General features: G+C 44.3%; 1 protein-coding gene across 1 annotated transcript in view; it reads left to right on the top strand.

Annotated features, from left to right (window-relative positions):
* EIF2AK1 (eukaryotic translation initiation factor 2 alpha kinase 1) overlaps nt 1-20820 on the top strand; it is a 48319-nt gene extending 27499 nt beyond the window's left edge. The window contains exons 8-15 of the mRNA XM_063430349.1: nt 849-906; nt 1643-2000; nt 2698-2806; nt 14787-14893; nt 17220-17340; nt 17962-18041; nt 18591-18824; nt 20595-20820. Coding sequence (XP_063286419.1) covers nt 849-906; nt 1643-2000; nt 2698-2806; nt 14787-14893; nt 17220-17340; nt 17962-18041; nt 18591-18824; nt 20595-20726 — 1199 coding nt within the window. The 3' untranslated portion in view covers nt 20727-20820. The remainder of the gene's footprint in view (nt 1-848; nt 907-1642; nt 2001-2697; nt 2807-14786; nt 14894-17219; nt 17341-17961; nt 18042-18590; nt 18825-20594) is intronic.
* Nucleotides 20821-21015: the final 195 nt, after the last annotated feature.

Below are 21015 nucleotides of genomic sequence, written 5' to 3' on the forward strand. Positions count from 1 at the left end.
CATTACTCTACTGCTTCATGGTGAAGGTGTTTGGGGGGGGGGGGGGGGGGTCTGTTAAACAGACAGAGAGATGTGGAGGGTGTTGAACACCAAACATTTTGACTAAAATATCCAGCAGGATAACCACTCTCGTAATGCTAAAGTTTCACTACCAAATTGGATGGCAGCGATCTGCTCTCACGACCTGTTATTGCTGTTTAAAGTTAGACAGCAGCGGACAGGTAATGCATGAAGCTCTCTCATTACCGCAGTGGTTGAGGCTCTCCAAACGGTGGGTGCCGTGGAGAGATTAATTTTTTTTCTTCAATTAGAAAATAGGAAGACATTGCTCAAAGGAACAATGATCTGTAGTAGTTATTGTATTTTTATATTACTTAATTGCATATGTGCCATAGTGTGAAACAATATATACTTTGTTTTGGACGACTTTGACAAGGTCATTGATTTGGAAAGTATAAGGAAGTGACTGCTTGCCATTGTACCATGTCACAGATGTTTCTTGATCTTGAAGAAATGTACGGGTGTTAAACTCTGTGTTTGCAGCGTTTCAAAGCAACATGCTGTAAATACAGACTCCAGACACCATGAACACTAAAAATCACCATGAACACTAAAAAGTTGTCATGGTGCTTGGAGTACTCCTTTAACCCCTTAAGGACACATGACATGTGTGACATGTCACGATTCCCTTTTATTCCAGAAGATTGGTCCTTAAAGGGTTAATATTACATTTCGTAGGAGAGATTTACCTGCTTGATCCTTTGCTTGTTCATCCTCACTGATGTGAATGTTGTTGTTGCTGTTTGGTTTCACTGACTGAAATGATACATATATTTGTGTGTTTTTAGGCAAGTCTGTTCCTCAGCTGGCGGCTATTAGAGGGTCTTCTGCACAGAGTTCTGACCAGTAAGTGTCTCATTTGTTTTAATAAACGATAACATTTACAAAACAGGAGGAAAAAAAAACCGATATAAGTCACAAATTTACAAAACAGAAAAAAAAACCTATATAAGTCACAATATTATATAAAAATATAATATTTATGAAAAGCTTTATATATTTCTGTGAAAGTGCACCACCATCAAAATACATACATAAAAAATAGAGGTAATTGTGAAGTGTGGATCCAGCAATGTTTAAAAACTATCTGCTTTGCTTTTTTCCCTTTTTTATAGATATATATATATATTTGTATTTGTTTGTATGTATATCTATTTTTTAATTGGCTGCAAACCCTTGTTAGGTCAGATCTGACCACCTGTTGTTCAGTTTACGATGTTTACACACACCTACACACCCAGCAGATTTCACCTTTTTGTAACTGGCATTACCTGTTAAATGTATGCTTGTTCCCAATCTGCTCCCTTCTAACCGACAGACTGGGAACAAACTATGCATAGCGCTCTTTATGACAGACACCATGTGGGCCAAGCACTTACACTTTCAGATCCACGCTGCAACCGAATCTCGCGCTGTTCCTGTCACTACCCTCTGCTTGTTGTTTGAGCTGATCCAAGGAGGAGTGACATCCTGAGCAGGATATACTAATTATTCCTGGGAGGGGTGACCGTGCCTCTTTAATGATGACGTTGGTAGTGGCAACATTTGTGTGTCATTATATGTTATCTGTTTCCTTCCACAGGGATACCAGGGGGATACAAAGTGTAGAAAGCAGTGGTTCCTTTATCACATTTGCAGAGACTTCCGATGGAAATAACACTCGTGCCTCCTCGGGAAGCAGTATGTCTGTGTCATCCGTGACTAAGCCGAGGACCCCAACCCCAAAGGAAGGGAATGGCTGTCCAGTCTCTAATGCTCTGTCTGAAAGTCTCAAAGACACCAATTCCAACTTGACATCCTCAGCGCACATTTGCAGTAAACTCCACCCACCTCAAGACATCTCTTTGCAAGACTCCTCGGACGAGGAGGTTGATTCTAGTGATTCATCCAGTGATGAAGAATGCCCACAAAAGGAATTATGTTTGCATCGACATTTTGAGGTAATAAAAGTGTTGGCGTGCATGTTTTATTGAAAGGAGTATCAGATTTTTTTTCCTGTATATATTTTATCCTACCAGGTGACCAAGTGGGTCTTTCTTTGCATGTAAACAAACTTTGGCCTTGATTTTTTTTAATTGTATTAATTTATTTTTTTGGATAAGCTTTTAATATTATTTAAAAAAAAAAATATTATATTCTAATGTTTTGATATTTTTGGATTGAGATATATCGAATTTTTTATTTTTTTTTACTTTCGATATATATTTTGATATTCTGATATTTAAGAAACGTATTTGGAAAGTTGTAAAATAATTTTAAGTGTATGCAAAAAATGTTTTAACTTCAGGCCTCAATCTGTATATGGCTGAAACTTAAATTAAGTATGCAAGAGCTGTAGAATGTAGTATTTAAAAGACTGGTACAAACGTTATCAAAATTCTTAATGACTTTCTTTGTTTCCACAGAACTGTAGATCATTCATTGACCAATAATCTAATCATGCATAGGTTGTCTTCTTAGCAGATAATCCCATACATCAGTTATGGTTCTCCCTGAGATGTTTTTTCCGCTGGCTATGTTACATAATGGATGATCACTTTTTGCAAATGCAAAACATTGTATTGTTAGAAAAATGCTTGTGTAGATTGCTATTCTATGTATGAATAACCTGCAGTCTGTAATAAACGTCTTTTCTAGATAGAGTATCATTTAATGCTGCACATACAGATGAAACTGTGTGAAAAATCGCTGTGGGACTGGATTGTAGAGCGCAATACTCGTTACAGAGAGACCAAAGATGCTACCCGTGAGTGATTTCAGTTTCGCTTTTTTATTGCTTTTGCGTGCATAGCCCTAACTCCGCAAATTAGAGAAGATCTGTCATTGAAAAAGGATGTGATTTGCAAGGTAATTTAGAGGAACACTCCCAACACCATAACCACTTAATCTGCTTTCGATTGGTTGGATTCTTACCTAGGGTCTGAACTAAGCCTGTCATTGGCTGGTAATGCTTATAGTGATCAGCTGATGTTCTCAGCCAATGAGCTTACCTCCCTGCATGGCAGGGATTCGTTCAGGAGAACCAAGTAATGTTCCTAATCAGGAGCTTCTGACTCTCTGTCATAAGTAGTTAAAACTGAGTCAGCTCCTGGTGGACCCCAGGTAAGACATCCAAACATTCTAAAACGATGGTTTGACATCTCCAGGGTGCCAAAACCACTACAGCTCTTTATATATCAAAAAATACTTAACTTAACTTTGTTTCCTCTGAGACCGTGTTAGAAAATTGACACTGTTCAATGACATGTTCATTACAAAGTCTGTGAAAACATCACCAAATGAATCACATGTAATACAGATCCTAAGTGATTATGCAGTGTCTCAAAGACTTTCTGTCAAAACATTCCAGCTTATGTACCGGTATATTTATACACCCTTTAAGATAAACCTATTCTTCAACAACAAGTTGGATAAAATCAGGATTTTTTTTTTTTTGTAAATATCTTTTTATTGAAAAGATTCTCCGAATAGTTAACAAGAAAGGTTGAAATGCTAAGAAACGCGCAGGTTTCAGATGAGCAAATGAACTAAAAAAAAACAATTAGTAATTATTCAATCGAGATACGCAGATCTCATGTGTAACCATGGTAAGGGGGACACACAGGTCTCAAGGTAAACTGAGTGTTCATCAGACAACATGCATATATCTTGCATTGATGCACGGTAACAATTTCGATGCCCTTCCAGCATGACCTGGCAGTGTTCTGCTGGTGTGTAAGACGATTTTCGTGTGTGGGGAAGCATGTATACTGTAATAGATTGTGTGAGCGTAAGGCCACGCAGGTCTCGGGTTTGTGCTCATACAACCCTGCCTATTGTGTGACTACCTGTTTCAACTTCTTAGGCACCCTTGGTAATGGGTTCCCTTTCGGGTCCCTTGCCTCTTCTGGGCTCCTCTCTGGGTAAGTATCCTAATCGGTCCCGCTGGCTCATTGTGAATGACCGTGACTCTCTGGCTGCGAGTCGTCTAGCTAGGGTAGTACGTGTCGTCGGTTGGTGTGCTAAGACCCTCTATGAGGACCTCCGTAGGGAATTTGTGGTTGTAATGTTGTTCCCATGTAAGATATATGGTCCCTATTCTGGGTCCCGGGTTCGTGTCATAAAGTGAGTCGTTGTCGGCTCTTCAGGGAGGCGTCACATCTAAGGCCTGTCCAATGTGTCCGGTGTGCATTTGGTAGTTGTGCAGCGTTATTCGAGTGTTTTGTGGTCAGTCCTCCCTAGTCTTTTTTTTTTTTTTTTTTTTTTTAATAAAGGGTGCTCTTCCCTTGCGTATCTGCCTGCCAGTAGGCCATGCTGGATGACATCGTCTTCTAGGTTGCCCTGTAATTGCTGGTCTCCCTTCGGGAACAGCCCAGTGTTGTCGTGTGCGGTCAATGTTTGTCTGTATGTTCAGTAGGGTTCCAAGTGTGTCCATGAGGTCGTTAGGCTAAGTGTGGGTATTCTCTAGGTCCCTTGGGTGTAATGTCGGTCTTCTAGCGGTCCGTCTTTGTGTTGGTTGATGTGTATCTGTGGTTGTCCTCAGTCTCTGTAACGTGTTTGGTGATGGTATGTTCTGTGAATCTTAGTTGTACTTTGTAGCCTAGGCTCCATATGGCGTGTTGAGGCGTCATGTCCCTATATGTCAGTGGTGAGTCGGTCTAAGCCATGAGGTGTACTCCTCTCATGTCTCGTGTCTCAAGTCTCATCACCAGTCGCACTCCGGGCGACATCGGTGTCGAATGTTTTGTGTCTTGTTGTGTTGTGAGTGCAGGTGTTTGTGTGCGGGTCCTATGTGGGTAGGGGTATAGGGAACAATTAGAGGTTGAGGGGAGGGTAGGGGGGGGGGGGGGGAAGACCATGAGGTCTCGGGTATGCTTCCGCATCCTCGGCGCGCCCAGGTCCGTTCCCCGCATCACTCAGTGGGGTCCAATTCGTCATCCGCTTTGTGTGATCTCCTACGTTATGTATAATAATAGCCATGGCCTCCAGGATTCCGTATGTCGCTCTCCCCGTCCCTGAAGATCTGCTATCCGTGCTTCGGACGTTCTTATTTCCTCCACTGTGCGTTTCCAGTGTTCCATCGTGGGTGTGTCCTCCTTCTTCCAGTGAAGTGGGATTAAGGATTTGGCTGCATTTAGCAGGTGCCTCAATATCGATTTTTTTTGTAAACCTGCAAGGGTTTTTCTGTGTAATGTAGGAGGGCCCCTTCCATTGTCAGGTCCTGAGGTTCATCTAGTATGATGTTTATTTCCTGTCCAATGTTCCTCCAGTATGTTTTAATTTTCCGACAATCCCACCAAATATGGCGTAGCGTGCCTTCACCGTCATGGCACCTCCAGCAGATGTTGGGGATAGTCGGGACGTATCGGTTGAGTTGGGCTGGCTTGCGGTACCAGTGTGTTAGCAACTTGTAGTTGACCTCCTGGAAGTGTGTGCTAGAGGAACTCTTGTGCAGCAGGGTTAAGATTTTTTCCCATTAATCGTCCGAAAAGGTCTTGGCTGTCCATTCCTCCCATGGACGTTTGAACAGGTTGTTTTTCGGGTGGGTTATCAGGGTCTGATATAGAACTGAGACTCTCCCGTCTGAGTCCGGTGTTTGCGAGCATAGTGTCTCGAACCATGTTAGTTCTCTATGAATTTTGGTTCTGTGCGGAAGGTTAAAATAATAGTGTCGCAATTGGGCGTAGTGAAACTGGTGCAGGAGCGTGGGTGGTCTATCTTCCGATAGTTCTCTTAGTGATTTCACTCCTGCATTTGTGAGCACAGCATGTATCGGTATGTATCCGTCTTGATGAGCTAGTGGCCATGCGGACTGGGCGAGACTGTCCCCCAGGTTTGGGTTGTGGGTTATGGGTATCAGTGGGCTCGGTTTGGGCGAAATCCTTTTGGTCGGTTCGCAGCTTATCCCAGTGTTTGAGCGTGTGTGCCACTGGTGAGTCAGCCCCTAGGGTGTCCTGTGCCGTATCATCCCTGTGCCACAGCAGTGTGTGTATTCGGTGATCTGTGGAGTCTCTCCACAGTCGCACCCATCGCTTGTCCGGAGGGGCCACATGAAGCTCTCTTATTCTCTGGAGGATGGTGGCTTGGTGGTACTTTCGAATGTCCGGCATAGCTAGCCCTCCCCATCTTCTTGGGAGGCAGAGTCTTTCGTAGCTAATTCGTGCTCTGTCCCCCTTCCAGACATATTGTATAAGCGCCGTTTTCAGTGTCTTAAAAAACGCGGGAGGTACCGGGTGGGGCGCCGCGTGGAAGAGGTATAAAATCCTGGGCAGGATGTTCATCTTAATTACCGCTATCCTTCCCAGCCATGATATGTGTGCGTAGCTCCATCTCTTCAGGTCCCCCAGTATGGTGGTCAGTAGGGGTTGATAGTTGCACATATAGAAGTCTTTTGCTTCGTGTGTTATCCACAGTCCCAGGTACCTCATCCGATCTTGGCACCAGTGAAAAGGGAATTGTCTTCTCAGTTGTGTGCATTCAGTTTCGGGTACCGTGATGTTAAGGATGTCGCACTTTGTGAAGTTGAGTTTCAGTCCTGAGATGCTTCCATACTCATCGAATTCCTCGAGTAGTCGTGGGATGGAGTTAGTAGGGTCCCGGAGGAAAAACAGCATGTCATCCGCGTATGCGGCGACTTTATGTTCGTGCGATCTGAAGTTGAGGCCCGTGATCCCTTGGTTTTTCCAAACGCGAATTAGAAGCGGCTCCATGGTGAGGGCAAATATGAGTGGGGAGAGCGGGCAGCCCTGTCTTGTGCCGTTTTGAATGTCGAAGCTGTTCGTGAGGGCCCCATTCACTCTGACTCTAGCGTTCGGTCCACTGTATAATGCGGTAATCCATGTGAGCATACCCAGTCCTATGCCCATCTTGCGTAGCGCCTCCGTCATAAAGTGCCAGTCTACTCTGTCGAAAGCCTTCTCGGCGTCTGTGGAGAGTAGGAGTAGTTTCGTCTTTGTTAATCTGGCCAAGTGTTGTACTGCGAAGAGACGGAGGGTGCAGTCCCTAGCCTCTCTGCCCGGTATGAAACCTGTCTGGTCGGGGTGTATGAGTCTCTTCAGGTGCGTTTGAAGTCTCATCGCCAGCACCTTGGAGAAGAGTTTTATATCGGTGTTAAGGAGTGATATTGGGCGGTAGTTGCCTACTTGTTCCGGGCATTTGCCTGGTTTGGGGATAACCGTGACTATGGCGGCCAGTGATTCCCTGCCGAACTTTGTACCTTCCCGCAGGCTGTTGAGGGCCTTAGTTAGGTGTGGTATGAGGATGGATCCAAATTTTTTGAGGTATTCCATCGGGAAGCCATCTGGTCCTGGGGCCTTTCCGGTTTTTGCTGCTTTCAGTGCCAGTTTAATTTCTTCCTCGGTGATGGGTGCCTCCAATGCTTCCGCTTCCTCCTGGGTGAGGGCGTCCGGTTGAAAGCTCTCTAGGTATCGTGTTGTATCCTCTTTCCTCGCATTCCGAACCGGGTCGTCCTCGTCTCCTCGTATGTTGTATAACTGGGAGTAAAACCTGTGAAATTCGTTTGCGATGTCTTCCGGGAACTGGGTGGTTGTGCCCCGAGTTGTGCGTATGGCGCGGACTTGCGCTCGTCCCTGTTCACCCCGTAGCATCCGTGCCAGTAGTCTTCCGCTCTTGTTGGCATGCATGTAGAAAAATGCACGCGACCGTCGGGTGTTATTGGCGTGTTTGTGCTCAAGTAGATCGGAAAGTTGTCGTCTATGTGCTATCAGGTCCCTGTTGGTTTGGTCCTGCTGGTCTCGTTTGTGGGCCATTTCCAGTTCAGAGATCTTCCGTGTCAGGTCGGCTACTTGGTGCCCGACGTCCTGTTTCCTCCTGGTGGCCATTTGGATGACGCTTTTGTGTGCCTCCCATATCGTCATATCCGAGACCCCCTCTATTGCGTTTTCAGCGAAGTAGTGGTTGAGGTGTTCCGCGATTTGCGTCTTGAGGAGCGTGTCCGTCAGGAGTGCATCATTGAGTCTCCATGAGATCCTGGTGGGTCGGTACAGGGGCGATAGTAGCGTTATCTGTGCTGCCCCATGGTCTGACCATGGTGTGGTGAGGATGTCCGCTTTTTGCAAGTATGAGAGCCCCTCCTGTTGGATAAAGAGGTAGTCTATACGGGAGTACCTGTCGTGGATTGTGGAGTAGTACGTGTAATCCCGATCGTCGGGGTGTAGCGCTCTCCATGTGTCCACCAGTCTCAAATCTCTGAGGGCTTTGTGTACCGTTCTGATAGCCGAGTGAGGTATGCTGCTGCTTCCCGTGGTGGTGTCTATGAGTGGATCCAATGGGATGTTGAGGTCCCCGCCAAGTATGAGTATACCTTCTGTGAATCTTGATAACTTTGACAGTGTTCGTCTGAGGAAGCTAGCTTGCCCGGTGTTGGGCGTATAGACCGTGGCTATGGTATATGTTTTCCGCGCTATTTCACCTTTGATAAAGAGATACCGTCCTCCGTCGTCAATCATCGTGTCCGTGGACGTGAATTGTAAGTGGGCAGCAAGGAGTATCGCGGTTCCTCCCTTGCGTGACGTTGGATGATTGCTAAAGTAGTTGACTGGGTAATTCTTGTCTTTCAGTAGAGCGTTCGAGACTTCTCTGAGATGTGTCTCCTGTAGGAGGGCGATGGAGACCTGCTGTCTCTTGAGGCTCCGCAATAGGTGTGTTCTTTTTTCTGGGGTGTTCAGGCCCCTGCAGTTTTGAGATCTGATCACCAGGGGAGCCGGTGTGTACGCCATGTGTGGTATGTCTTCGTCCGTCAACGGTGCTGGTGTGCTCGCTCCGCCCCGAGTCTGCTAGTTCTATCTTATTGAACTTGAACCGGGTGGGCCTGGACGCGTCTCGGTGGGATCCCTCTTAGTTGGGTGAGTCTGGGGTTGGTGCGTGGGTGGGTTAGGTCAGGGAGGGATGGGGTAGTGTTGTCGTGTGGCGTTAGTTCTCGATGAGGTGGTTCCTCAGAAGGAACGCTAGTGTGGTGTAGGTGTGGTGTCTTCTCCTCTTGAGGTGTGGGTGATTGTGTGTGTTATCCCGAAATGGGGAAACCCCGTGTAACTGGGCGGTCAACCAGTGCCGTACCCCCGTTCTATAGAACCGGCTGGGCGTCGGCAGTGGTACCCCCAGTGGGTTCGTCTACACGGGTGTCGGTTCCGATGGAGGCCTAGGGCCCAATGGTGTGTCCTGCTACTGCAGTGTTTGGACAAGTGGGATGTGGGTTAATCCAAACATGTCAGGAGTGTCGTCAGCCCCACTGTTATGGTCTTAACTGTGTGGCACTGTGTGCTGGTATGTGTTGTGCTAGCGTGAGTCCATGGTAACGGGTTCGTTAGTTGGGTCACCAAGTACTCCCAGCGGTTCTCCCGTCTAGCAGTCAGCCCCTCGGAGGGAAGACAATCGTAAAGGTCGGGCGGTATGTTGGGCTCGAGGTGCATTACATCCGTGAGTTGTGGTCTGCGTGTGTGCGTCACCTTCCGGGCTCCTATACTGGTTTGCGGGGTTGCAGGGTGTGGGTAATGTTGCCATGGGAGCAGCTTGGGGAGTCACATGTCCTTCAGGTGGGTTACCTCTGGGTTGCGTCACTATCTGTCTCTCGTGGGTGTTCCTGTGGCTGTCTGGCGAGGGATTTACGGGTGAGCCATTATGCCCTCGAACGGGATCTCAGTCTTGGGCCCCCTCGTTATGTGCTGGTGTGTAGCGTGCCGGGGATCTCCCTGCCCAGGCCTTCTCCCCCTGCAATGTCGGGCACAAGGGGCGGAGGGGGGGGGGGGGGGGGGGGAGAGGGGAGACAAGTCACACAATTTGAGATATAACACTTTGTCGCAGTACAAGCAGTTATCAACAACAATTCTATTATTCTATATCCCTAGAGATATCCCCCATTACCCGAGTGTGTGTAAGTGTCCCTTCCCCCTACCTTGAAACCCGTGTCCTCAAGTTATACTGCTGCTTCTGGGGTTCGTGTCATTGTCTAATGCCGTGGCTGCTGTGGTATGGCCCTCCATGTCTCACCTGAATTATTTATTTATTTATTTATTTTTTCCCATTCTCCCGTCCCGTACTCCAATCTGTGCATTCGCTCCACACCCCCCTCCCCCCATCCCGTGTCAGCCATGTGTGTGTGACCCCCCCCCGCCCATCCACCCGACATTCGTTGTATGTGAGTTTATTGCCTATCGCTTGAAGCCAACAGTCTCATGAACACCGTGGCCAATGCACCGGCCCCTGCATCAGAAAAGTAATCGCACCGAGTCTCTTAGTATTGCAGGGGTCCCTTGGGGTCATGAACATAACTCTTCCCCCCACCCCAAATAACAGTCCCCGCAGGGGGGTCCACTTCGGTGCGTGTCAGGTGCTATGTACTCTTAAACGTAGCTACTCGTATCAGTCCCCGTGTTGCATCTCCTGGACGAGATCACTTGCCCCCTCCAACCACTTTCTGCAAGGCCGTGCAAGTGATGTCCCAGTGTGCTGATTATTGTCAAGTAAAGTGGGGTATGTGTCCCCGTTAGCGGTCTAGGTAAAGTTCAGGTGTTGCGTAAATGTACTTATCTGGATGTCTCGTGGATTCGATGCCCAATGTCGTATGTCCGCTTGTCTCCTGTCATCCTCCTGGGGTCTCCTGCCTTCCTGACGGGATCACCGCTGCAGGGCGCGGAGGGTGTTATTCTCCTGCTTGTGCTGGGTGTTGTGCTGGATTCTGAGGTCTGCGTGCCGGTTCTCCGTGCGGTGAGTCTTCCCTGCGTCTCCGCGGTGCTCTCTGGGCCAATTGGTTAGGCCTCTGCTCTTGCTGGCCCAGAATCCAGTCGGGGACCTCCGTGCGTGGCAGGCCCAGGTGCTGGAGAAAGGCCGGGACCTCCTCAGGCCATCTTAGGGGTATCCACTCGTTGGCATGTCTGGCGAGCAGGCAGAAGGGGAAGCCCCATTTATACGGTATGTTGCGCGTCCGAAGCAGTTGCGTTACTGGCCGGAGCGCTCTGCGGGCCTCAAGTGTGAGGGGAGAGAGGTCCTGAAATAAAGCTACCTCCGCTCCTCGGAACCGCCAACTTGGTTGCGCTCTGGCCTTGTTCATAATCAGCTCTTTAACTCTGAACTCGTGGAGGCAGCATATAACATCTCTGGGTACATTATCTGAGTTGCGCGGTCGTAGCACTCTGTGAGCGCGGTCAAAAGTTATGCGCTGTCCTGGCCCATGATGTCTCTGAACAGGGCTGTCAGGGTGTCTGTCAAAACCTCTCCCCCAGTTGATTCAGGCAGGTTGCGGATCCTGATGTTTGCCCTGCGGCCCCGGTTGTCTAGGTCCTCAGTCTGCCTCCTTAATTGTATGAGCATGTTGCCCTGTCTGGCTATTGCTGCGTCAGTTGCATTTAGTCTGCTTACCGAGGTGAGGTGCGTAGCTTCTAGGGGCTGTAGTCGGCCATCTTGCGCCGTTATATCCCTTTGAAGTGAGGCCACTTCCGACCTCATAGCTTCATGCAGTGTGGCTGACAGTGTCTGCAGGTCGGCTTTCGTCACCATGGCTTCCGTGAGAGCCCTGATGTCGGCTCGGATGTCTGCCAGTGAGGGTTCACGTGTGTCGGGTGGTGTCGGCGGGAGCTGGCTGTCGGCCATCTTGGGGCCGGGTATCTCACGCGGCTGCCTGCTTGGTGTGCTGAGGTAGCCGTCCAGCGGTCCGGTCTGCAGCGTTCCCTGCTGTCCCTTCTGTGCGTGATGGGAGTCAGACCTCTTGGTGCGACCCATTAGGTAGGATTGAGGCTGTGGAAGTGCGCTGATTGTAGCTTAGTGGGACGGAGCTCCTCCGTTATGCTGCCATTTCCGTCGGCAGTCCACCGGAAGAAAAATCAGGATTTTTATTTATTATTATTGCATTTTTATTTTTTAAATTAAATCAAGTTTTAGTTCTCTAGTATGAGGTCGTATAGTCTGGCAATTTTTTAATTTTTTGATAAATTAATTCCATTAATCCATTCACAATGTCATGCCCACCCAGAGGTTTCTGTCTTATTATTTTAGAGAGGTTTTTTTCTATTTAGGATATATTGTCTCCGATGCATGGATTTACAGCTCTCAAAACTGTGAATTTGTGTCTAACACACCTCTTCTCCACTGCAAAAGAAAATTAAATAAATAAAAATCTGCACAAATAACGAAGTGTGAGGAGGGGCAAGCAGTAAAAATGAAAGTGAAAGCTTCTGAGCTTGGAATCTCTGTGGACCTTAGACTTAGGAATTCATTTTTTAACAAACCGCAGAGTGAACAAAAATGTTATTTTTTTCTTCATTTTATTCAAAACAAATAACGATCGGAATATAAATGAATGGTCGAATGAACATTTGGCGACATTTACTCATTCATTGAACTTGTGCTGCTGTTCTGAATGAATGAATATTCCCCTGTAGGGGCTTTTTAATGTAAAAAAATATATATATATTTTATTTTTTTTAATTCTGTATCTTTGACGTGCAATGCGTAATCAACATGCAAATATAGCAAAACAGTACAATGATAAGGATATTACAAGAGACTCTGATTATACAATGTTGATAATATGCTCCACTTTTTATATTTATTGTAAACATGAGGTTAGTCATAGAACGCTTGGTGAGCTATTTAAACATTTACGTAAGGTGCCTTTGTCCCCTTCTAGGTAGATTAGTGGTAGCTTAAGCATGATTCGGGTTAGGGAAAGATGTGGCGGCTAACCATGAGCAAGTTTATACCCAATTCCGCTCTACAGAGTTTGAATGTATGTACTATACGTAGTATAAAGAGCCCATAGAGGTAGGCCATAATGTTGAGGGTCCCTTCCGTAGAAGGTGTGGTACGTAAATGAGTGTAGGGGCCTAAAATATGGGTGGGAGGGGGTAGAGTGATTAAGTGTTAAAGGACCACTCTAGTGCCAGGAAAACATACTAGTTTTCCTGGCACTAGAGTGCCCTGAGGGTGCCCCCACCCTCAGGGACCCACTCCCGCCGTGCTCTGGGGGGAGGAAGGGGTTAAACTTACCTCTTTCTCCAGCGCCGGGCGGGGAGCTTTCCTCCTCCTCCTCTTCTTCCTCGCGACGTCATCGGCTGAATGCGCATGCGCGGCAGGAGCCGCGCTCGCATTCAGCCGGTCGCATAGGAAAGCATTCATAATGCTTTCCTATGGACGCTTGCGTGCTTTCACTGTGTTTTTTACAGTGAGAAGCACGCAAGCGCCTCTAGCGGCTGTCAATGAGACAGCCACTAGAGGCTCTGGAGGCTGGCTTAACCCTCAGTATAAACATAGCAGTTTCTCTGAAACTGCTATGTTTATAAAATAAAAGGGTAAAAGCTAGCTGGACCTGGCACCCAGACCACTTCATTAAGCTGAAGTGGTCTGGGTGCCTAGAGTGGTCCTTTAAGTAGTGGAATTCTGAGTGTTTAGGTGACGCCGGACCAGCGCTGCATACATTAAGGCACTTGAAACTACAGCAGCCTGAGAGGCTTTACAAAGAGACATCTAGATTGTAATGTGTGAACTCAACAGAAAACAATGTTCGGTAACCGAACTCCATAGAAGGGAAGTAAAACTGAAACATGTGAGAGCAACGAAGCTTCCATTCATAAGTGAGAGGTTAAATTTGGCATCCGTGGGAGGCAAGTGGCTAGTGAGTCCTCTCGTTCGGTTCTTGGTAGAAATGGCACATGGGTTGACGGGTCCCACACTTGAGTGGAGTGCTGGTCAAGCGGAGCCACAGTTGAATCTACGATTCCCAGCGCTGCAAGCATAGTGGGTGCTTCGGCCATCGTGGCGATCTTGTGGGTAGTCCCATTGTGATTAATGAGAAGGGATCTTAGTGACCTCCATCTGTATGTCATACCTGCTGAGCATAGATGACTGGTTAGTGGGGCAAGAGATTTTTGCCATTATAGTGTGGCTATAATTAAGTCGTGGTAGGTCAATTGTGATTCCTCAAATAAAAGTGGGGTCTTGCCCCTTACTCATGTCCAGTTCTTATTTTATAAGGATGTGGGTGTGTGCATGCGTATGCATGCATTGCAAAGCCTTTCTTTAAAACGAATATATTATTTTGCTTTCATTTTGCATTAATCCTTATTCACAGGCAGGATTCATTAATTTCCATAGAGATTTATGGTCATCGGAAATTCAAACGATAACGAATTTCAGACAAACCAAAAAGTTTTCAAAACTAATGGGGAAAATGTTGTTGTTTTTTTAAAAAGAGTTTCAGTGCACATCTGTATATAGCTTGAGGTTTATTATTCTCTCACTCGAGTAGAAAACCTATAATGACAGTAGGCTATAAAAGAGATCCAGTTTTGGAATATTTTAGGCAAGTTAAAATAAAAGAAATCCTATGGGTAAGACAGGCATGTGTGCTAGATAGCCACTAGAAGTGCTTTCCTAATGGGAAGCTTGGATGCACACATCATATCCCAATGCTTTGGATTAGCTTTGGATTAGCTATCACTGGAGGTTTCATTTTTATTTATGTGATGACCAATGGTGCATGTGCTGGCAAGGGCTTCTAAATTGAAGGTTAAAGTCCTGATTTATTATTATTATTTTTTTTAAGTAAACTATGTGTTTATGGGTTTTAGTCAATAAACCATACCGGGCTTGTGCTATTGGTAACATGTGAATAATGAACTTGCGTTGTAAGACACAGCCACCCCCCCTACAGCCATTGACCAGTCTTTAGAAATGCTTAATTTGTGACATTCAATATAGCATACATAGAAATAAAATGTCATTTGATCTCTTCTCAGGTTGCTTTGATTTTGTAGATGTCAGGTGCACAATGAGAATTTTTTATCAGCTTCTAGAAGGGGTACAATACATCCATTCAATGAAAGTCCTGCACAGAGATCTCAAGGTAAGGCGTTTCACCAATTTTCGTTCTGTAAGACAACCTATAGTGCACATCTTGGGTAAACATTTAAACCTGTTTATCTCTATTTTAACTTAAGCCTAAGAAATATCATGGTTATTAAGGCAAGCAACCTCTCTATCTGCAGATTCTTACTTGCACATTATGATCTGCATTTGTACCTCTTATTTATGTTTAAAGGGATACTTTAGGCACCAAAACAACTTTAGCTAAATTAAGAAGTTTTGGTGTATAGATCACTCTTCTGCAGTCCCACTGCTCAATTCTCTGCCTTTTAGGAGTTAAATCACTTTTGTTGCTGTTTTGTACAGCCCTTGACACCTCCCCTGGTTGTGACTCACACAGCCTGCTTGAAAATCGTTTCAGCACAATGTGTTCACTTTAGAAGTTTGTATCTCCTGTTTTTTTTATCTGAACTTTAATCACACACTTGAAATTCCTGCAGGCACTAGAATGTTATTAAAGGAATACTATAGTCACCCAGAACACTTCATCTCAGTGAAGTGATCTGTGTACAGAGTTCCTGTTCCCTTAACCCAGCATGTAAAACATTGTGGGTTTTGAGAAACTGCAATGTTTACAGCCACTAGAGTTGCTTTGATTGCAAAGACAGAGTAAAACTCAGTCATGTTACACAGAAGTCATATAGGAAAACTGACTCAGTGCTTTCCAGGGGAAAGTTTGAATGAGCACACTGCACTCACCGTGCATGTGCACCAGCTCAGTTGTCAGTCTTATTCTCCTCACTCATATGTTGACGATGAGAGGGTTAAAAATGGAGTGTGCGGTTTAATTTCTTACCTGCTGCCACTCCCCCTCAAATGAACATCAGATGGCAATTTAAAAAAAAAAAAAAAAAAAAGGTTACCTAGTGGGACCTACTGAATGGTTTCCCAATTGGTGGTGGGTGAGGGTTATAATTGGTACAATGTTATTTAAATATTCTCCTTTTAAACAAAGCTGATATTTGTTATTATTTTTGATTGTAGCAGTGGCATTTGGGTCTGTATGGTTTGCCTAGAGCAGGGGTTCCCAACCAAGTCCTCAAGTACCCCCTACCAGTCTAGGATTTAGTGATTACCCTATTGTGTCTAAAGTGTTTTTTTTCTTTCTTTCTAAAAACACCTTGGGTAATCCCTAAATCCTGGACTGTTAGGGGGTACTTCAGGACTTGGTTGGGAACCATTGTATTAGAGCAATGTTTAGGAAGTACACCATTCATATTCCTTAGAGAAAATGCTACTGTCTGGCGACATTGGCCTATAAACTATAGAGTTGCTAGGTATGGTTCTTCTCCGTTGTTATGGGCAAATACAAATATTGTATTTTTCAAACAGTTTACTTTGTCTTTAAGAGATATTGCAAACTGACATGGAACATATGGTTTTTCATACATGTTTCTTTAAGCAATAACCTTTTACCTACTTTCAGTGCCTAATATGTTTACGCTATTTTGTCCCAGACGAAACACAATAACAATAATACATAAACAAGCTTCAAGGCTATGCTACGACTCTTTCAGTACATAATATACTGCGGTAACCCTAATTAGATAAATATGTTCAGACTTTAAGATGCCATCTTGTCCTAAGTCAGGGAATTTCCCATGAAGTGTGCACCCTTACATTTTAGTTATGGCCTTGTATTATTGCCAAGTTAAGAGAGGTCCTAAAATGAATAAAAGTAAAAGTTACTTTTTCATATAGGAACTACAGTAACTCTAAAATGAAGACACCTAAGGTATAAATAGAGGTGTACTTTTAAATATTAGAGAACACAGAGAGGGGAGATTTGGAGACAGACGCTGCTCCATCTTATAATGACAGAGAGGTTGACATGACATGTTCAAGAGGGTGTTATTCTATTAATGATATTGCAAGCATATAGTTTAATCTTATAAACTCTGCTATAAATTATTGTAATGGATTTTTATGTCTATATTAATATTTTTATATAATAAATATCTAAAAGACAAACCTTTATTGCTTTCAAGACAATCCTTATTTTATATTGTATTCTAAATAATTTTATATACTTTAAATAGAGGATCTCTTACTGACTATATAATGTTATGGCTAAAGATATCTGTATGGTTAGCCCTAGTAACTTCTATGCTTTAAGACATTATAGTGGTAAATAAGGCAACCAGCCACGGTTACACCGTCTAAGTAACTGGTGGCTTTAGATTTCTGTATTTACCAAATAGTGAATGGAGGATTACTCTTAAAAATGGTGCCAGTATAGCTGTACTATTGTACGCTGTTTGTGTATCATCTAAAAACATGATTTAACACAACTTTGTTCTTTGCAGCCTAGAAATGTGTTTCTACATGGCCCTGATCTCCATGTACGCATTGGAGATTTTGGACTTGCCTGTGGAGCTATTCTACAGCATTCCAGAGACCACTGGTTGCAGAAAGATGGAGACAACGGTAAGTAATCTTGCAGTGCCAAGTCTATATAGGCATGTTTAAAACAAGAACATTTGGGGGTAGAAGGCAAACAAGTCCATATATATTTTAGAACTCTCCACGCAGAATCGCTCACCTTAGTTGGGGGCATTGACCTAAAAAAAGCAGTGTCTTAAGGTGAAAATTCTGGCCAGCTTCTGGCAGATCACGGGCCAGATATGTTTCTTTGAACACTGCTGGATATATCTGCTTTTTAGGTTCCTTGCACCATCACTGACATTACCTGCAAGCAGTGAAAAATCAACGTGACCCGTCTTTTGGACTGTAGAATGGGTAGGACCTTTTTATAGGTTTTGGTTGCAGCTTGTGTGGTAGATTGTAGTATACGTCTGGACAATTGCAAAATCACTGCTACGCTTTTCATTAAGAAAAATAACGCTCTATGTGATTACATTTTATCCCTGTTGAAAGATTTAGTGCGTTACCTTGAAACCAGTTCAGTTGATGTTTGCAGTGAGATTAACATTCAGTTGATATGTTAATGTTAGATTGTTTGTGTGCGTGCCAGTCTAAAAAGATACTTCATGATCTGAATGGAACACTTAATGTTTTTGAAAAAATTTTTTTTTCAATTCTCTTTAGAATCAACTCGCACAGAGAGAGTAGGCACATGTCTGTATGCTGCACCAGAACAGCTAGAAGGATCTAATTCTAACTTTAAGGTAAGATAATAAATTAACGGCATGGTACCGTGTGGATCGACCGTACATTAATTCTTTCTGCTTTCACTTTGATAGATTGCGATCTGCTATTTTGTCTGAATGTTGACATATAAGGCCTTAAACCTCTTCTTTAATTAATGCCAGGCTAAACGTCCTGTGTAGCAGTACCAAGGTTTTTTCGTGACAAATGCAGTCGCCGTAGGGACGGGGATGAGTGCTCTTGGGTTATTTCTAATGCTTGGGCAGCATTTTTTTTTTCAGGCAGACTGTGTGCAAAGTACATGTTGTCATGTTGCAGCATGAAAATTTTCAATAATGCATTTTAACCTTTTCAAAATTGAGGTTTTGAATAAAGTGATGTTGGACAAATTTTTCTACTTCCCTTTTTTGGCTTGTATTTTGCAATCGATTTTCAATTCTTTTCTAGTGAAAGAGTCCTTGAATCTCTGATTTGACTTAATCAGGGAAAACCTATTGCTGTGTTCTACTACACCCTTCTGGCAATGATGTAGTAAATGTGTTAATGGTGTTTATCTGTCTGCTCTGCAGTCTGATATGTACAGTTGTGGCATCATATTACTGGAACTCCTTCACCCGTTTGGAACTGAAATGGAAAGGGAGAAAGTCTTGACGGCTCTGAGGAGTGGAATGTTTCCAGAATCATTTGAAACCCAATGGCCTACACAAAGTAAATACATCAAACTTCTGACCAGTGCAGACTGCGCAACGCGTCCATCTGCTTCACAACTTCTGGAAAGTGACCTGTTCTACGGTGAGAAAAATGTAAGTATCTCAGAATCTTGCTCATGGATCGAACTGCCTAAAAATGACTGACTGGCTGAGATTGCCAGCTCTGTGCTTTCAGCCTATCACATCACCCATTACTAGTATGAATTGGTATATCTAAGGAATAATATTATCTCTCATATCTTCAGTAGAGGCCAGGCTGTGGGTGACCCTCAATACAAACCTGACCCTAGAGTGTTAAATCCCCCCCCCCCCCCCCCGAAATATAGTAACATTTTACTTGTATTCAAGGCTGCAGCTGCTGGCTCTGCCTCTGACCTGTTTGCAGTCTGCTGACATTATCAGAAGTGCTGGCATGGGACAATCATAATGCTTCCCCATAGGATTGGCTGAGACTGTCAAGGAGGCCGATCAGTAGCAGAGCCAGCACAAGTCAAACACAGCACTGGTCAATCAGCATCTCCTCATAGAGATGAATTGAATCAATACATCTCTGAGGAAAGTTCAGTGTCTGCATGTGGAGACACTGAATGGCAGTACTGCCCCAGGAAGGACCTCCAGCAGCCATCTGAGGAGTGGCCAGTGGCATCATTATGAGGCTGTAATGTAAACACTGCATTTTCCCTGAAAAGACAGTGTTACAGCAAAAAGCCTGAAGCGAATGATTCTACTCACCAGAACAAATATAATAAGCTATAGTTGTTCTGGTGACATAGTTCTTTAAACTGCTCAAAAATGGTTAAACACTGTATGGAGGGACAGCGCCAGTTGACTCCAGACACTATAATCAATTCATAGAGATAGTTATAGTTGCCTGAGTGTTTCCCTTTAATAACATGTATTATGGCTGTACTGTGACGGGAGAAACCTGCTGTAATGTAGTGGTTTTGGTGGTAGGTGTGTCCTGATGCCCTTCCAGAGTAAACAACTTAGCTGTAGGTATGTTCACCTACAGCCACCTTATCCAGGGATGAATGCTTCTGCATTGAGCTAAGCCTGGCAGTGCAAAGCGGAGCTCGTCAGCAAACACTCACTCTATGAGCCAACCATATTCCAGGTTCCAGATTAGGTCATTGGAAGATCCTTGTAGCAGCTTTCAGCTCCATGGGAATCTGTGACATTAGCCCAGTGGATATCATATACTTTGTCTAATATTGGCGACTAATACTGGGACGGTGCCAGGGTACTCCTGACACCATTAACATTACAGCAGTCTATAGTGGTTATGGTACTTGGTGTTGATCATAAATTATTGTTTCCCTCTACAAATTTGTCAGCTGATCAAAGCATTCTGCTTAGTGAATAAATCTCTTTATATTTTCCCCATAGTGCATAGCTGTTAATGCTTTCCTTATTACATAGTTGAAAAGAGACTTGCGTCCATCAAGTTCAGCCTTACTTATAATTATTAAAGGGTTATTCCAATTATCACAACCCCTACAGCCCACTGTACTTGTCATGATCGGAGGAGTACCCTGGCCCGGTTCTCCAATAATGGGGCAAACCGCTTAGGAAAGGTTTTCCCCCTTAACTAGGCTCTGATACTCACTGGTGGTCCCGTAACATTCTTCCGGTTTCTGCAGAGCTGCGACAGGCACCATTCACTGACAGAGGGTCTGCTGACATCCTGCGACATTACTAATGATATTACTAGAGTTACACATGCTACAGCTGAGAGTTTAAATTCCCAAACACAGACTCCAGGCACCATGACCACTTCAAATCACTGGTCATGGTGTTTGGAGTAACCCTTTAAACACTGATAATACAAGACTCCTTAAAACCAATGCTCTGTACTTTTGGCAGGTGATTCAGGATCTGAGAAAAAAGGTGCTTGACCTGGAAGAAGAAAATGCAAAATTAAAACAGATGCTGCAAGAACAGACTTTGTCTTCAACCTCAAGGGAACATACTGGTATCAAAGACACAGCAGTTTAATTATTCTGTAAATTACAGTACAAAAATTCTTGCCAAACCGTTCCCTTACCTGTGTTTTGAAATATTTTATTGTAATAAACTGTATTTATGCAAATGTGGTGTCTGGTTATTATTAATTGGTTCAATTTTGGTTAAACATATTTAAAGGGATATTCTAAGCACCAAAACAACTTTAGCTTAATGAAGCTGTTTTGGGGTATACAAACATACAAAACTAAGCCATGCACTCATACTCCCACTACAACTGGGCGGCAGCAATTACTATAGTACACATCAGTCCCAATACATA

Source organism: Pelobates fuscus, chromosome 8 (assembly GCF_036172605.1).
Source record: "Pelobates fuscus isolate aPelFus1 chromosome 8, aPelFus1.pri, whole genome shotgun sequence".
Lineage (NCBI taxonomy): Eukaryota > Metazoa > Chordata > Amphibia > Anura > Pelobatidae > Pelobates > Pelobates fuscus.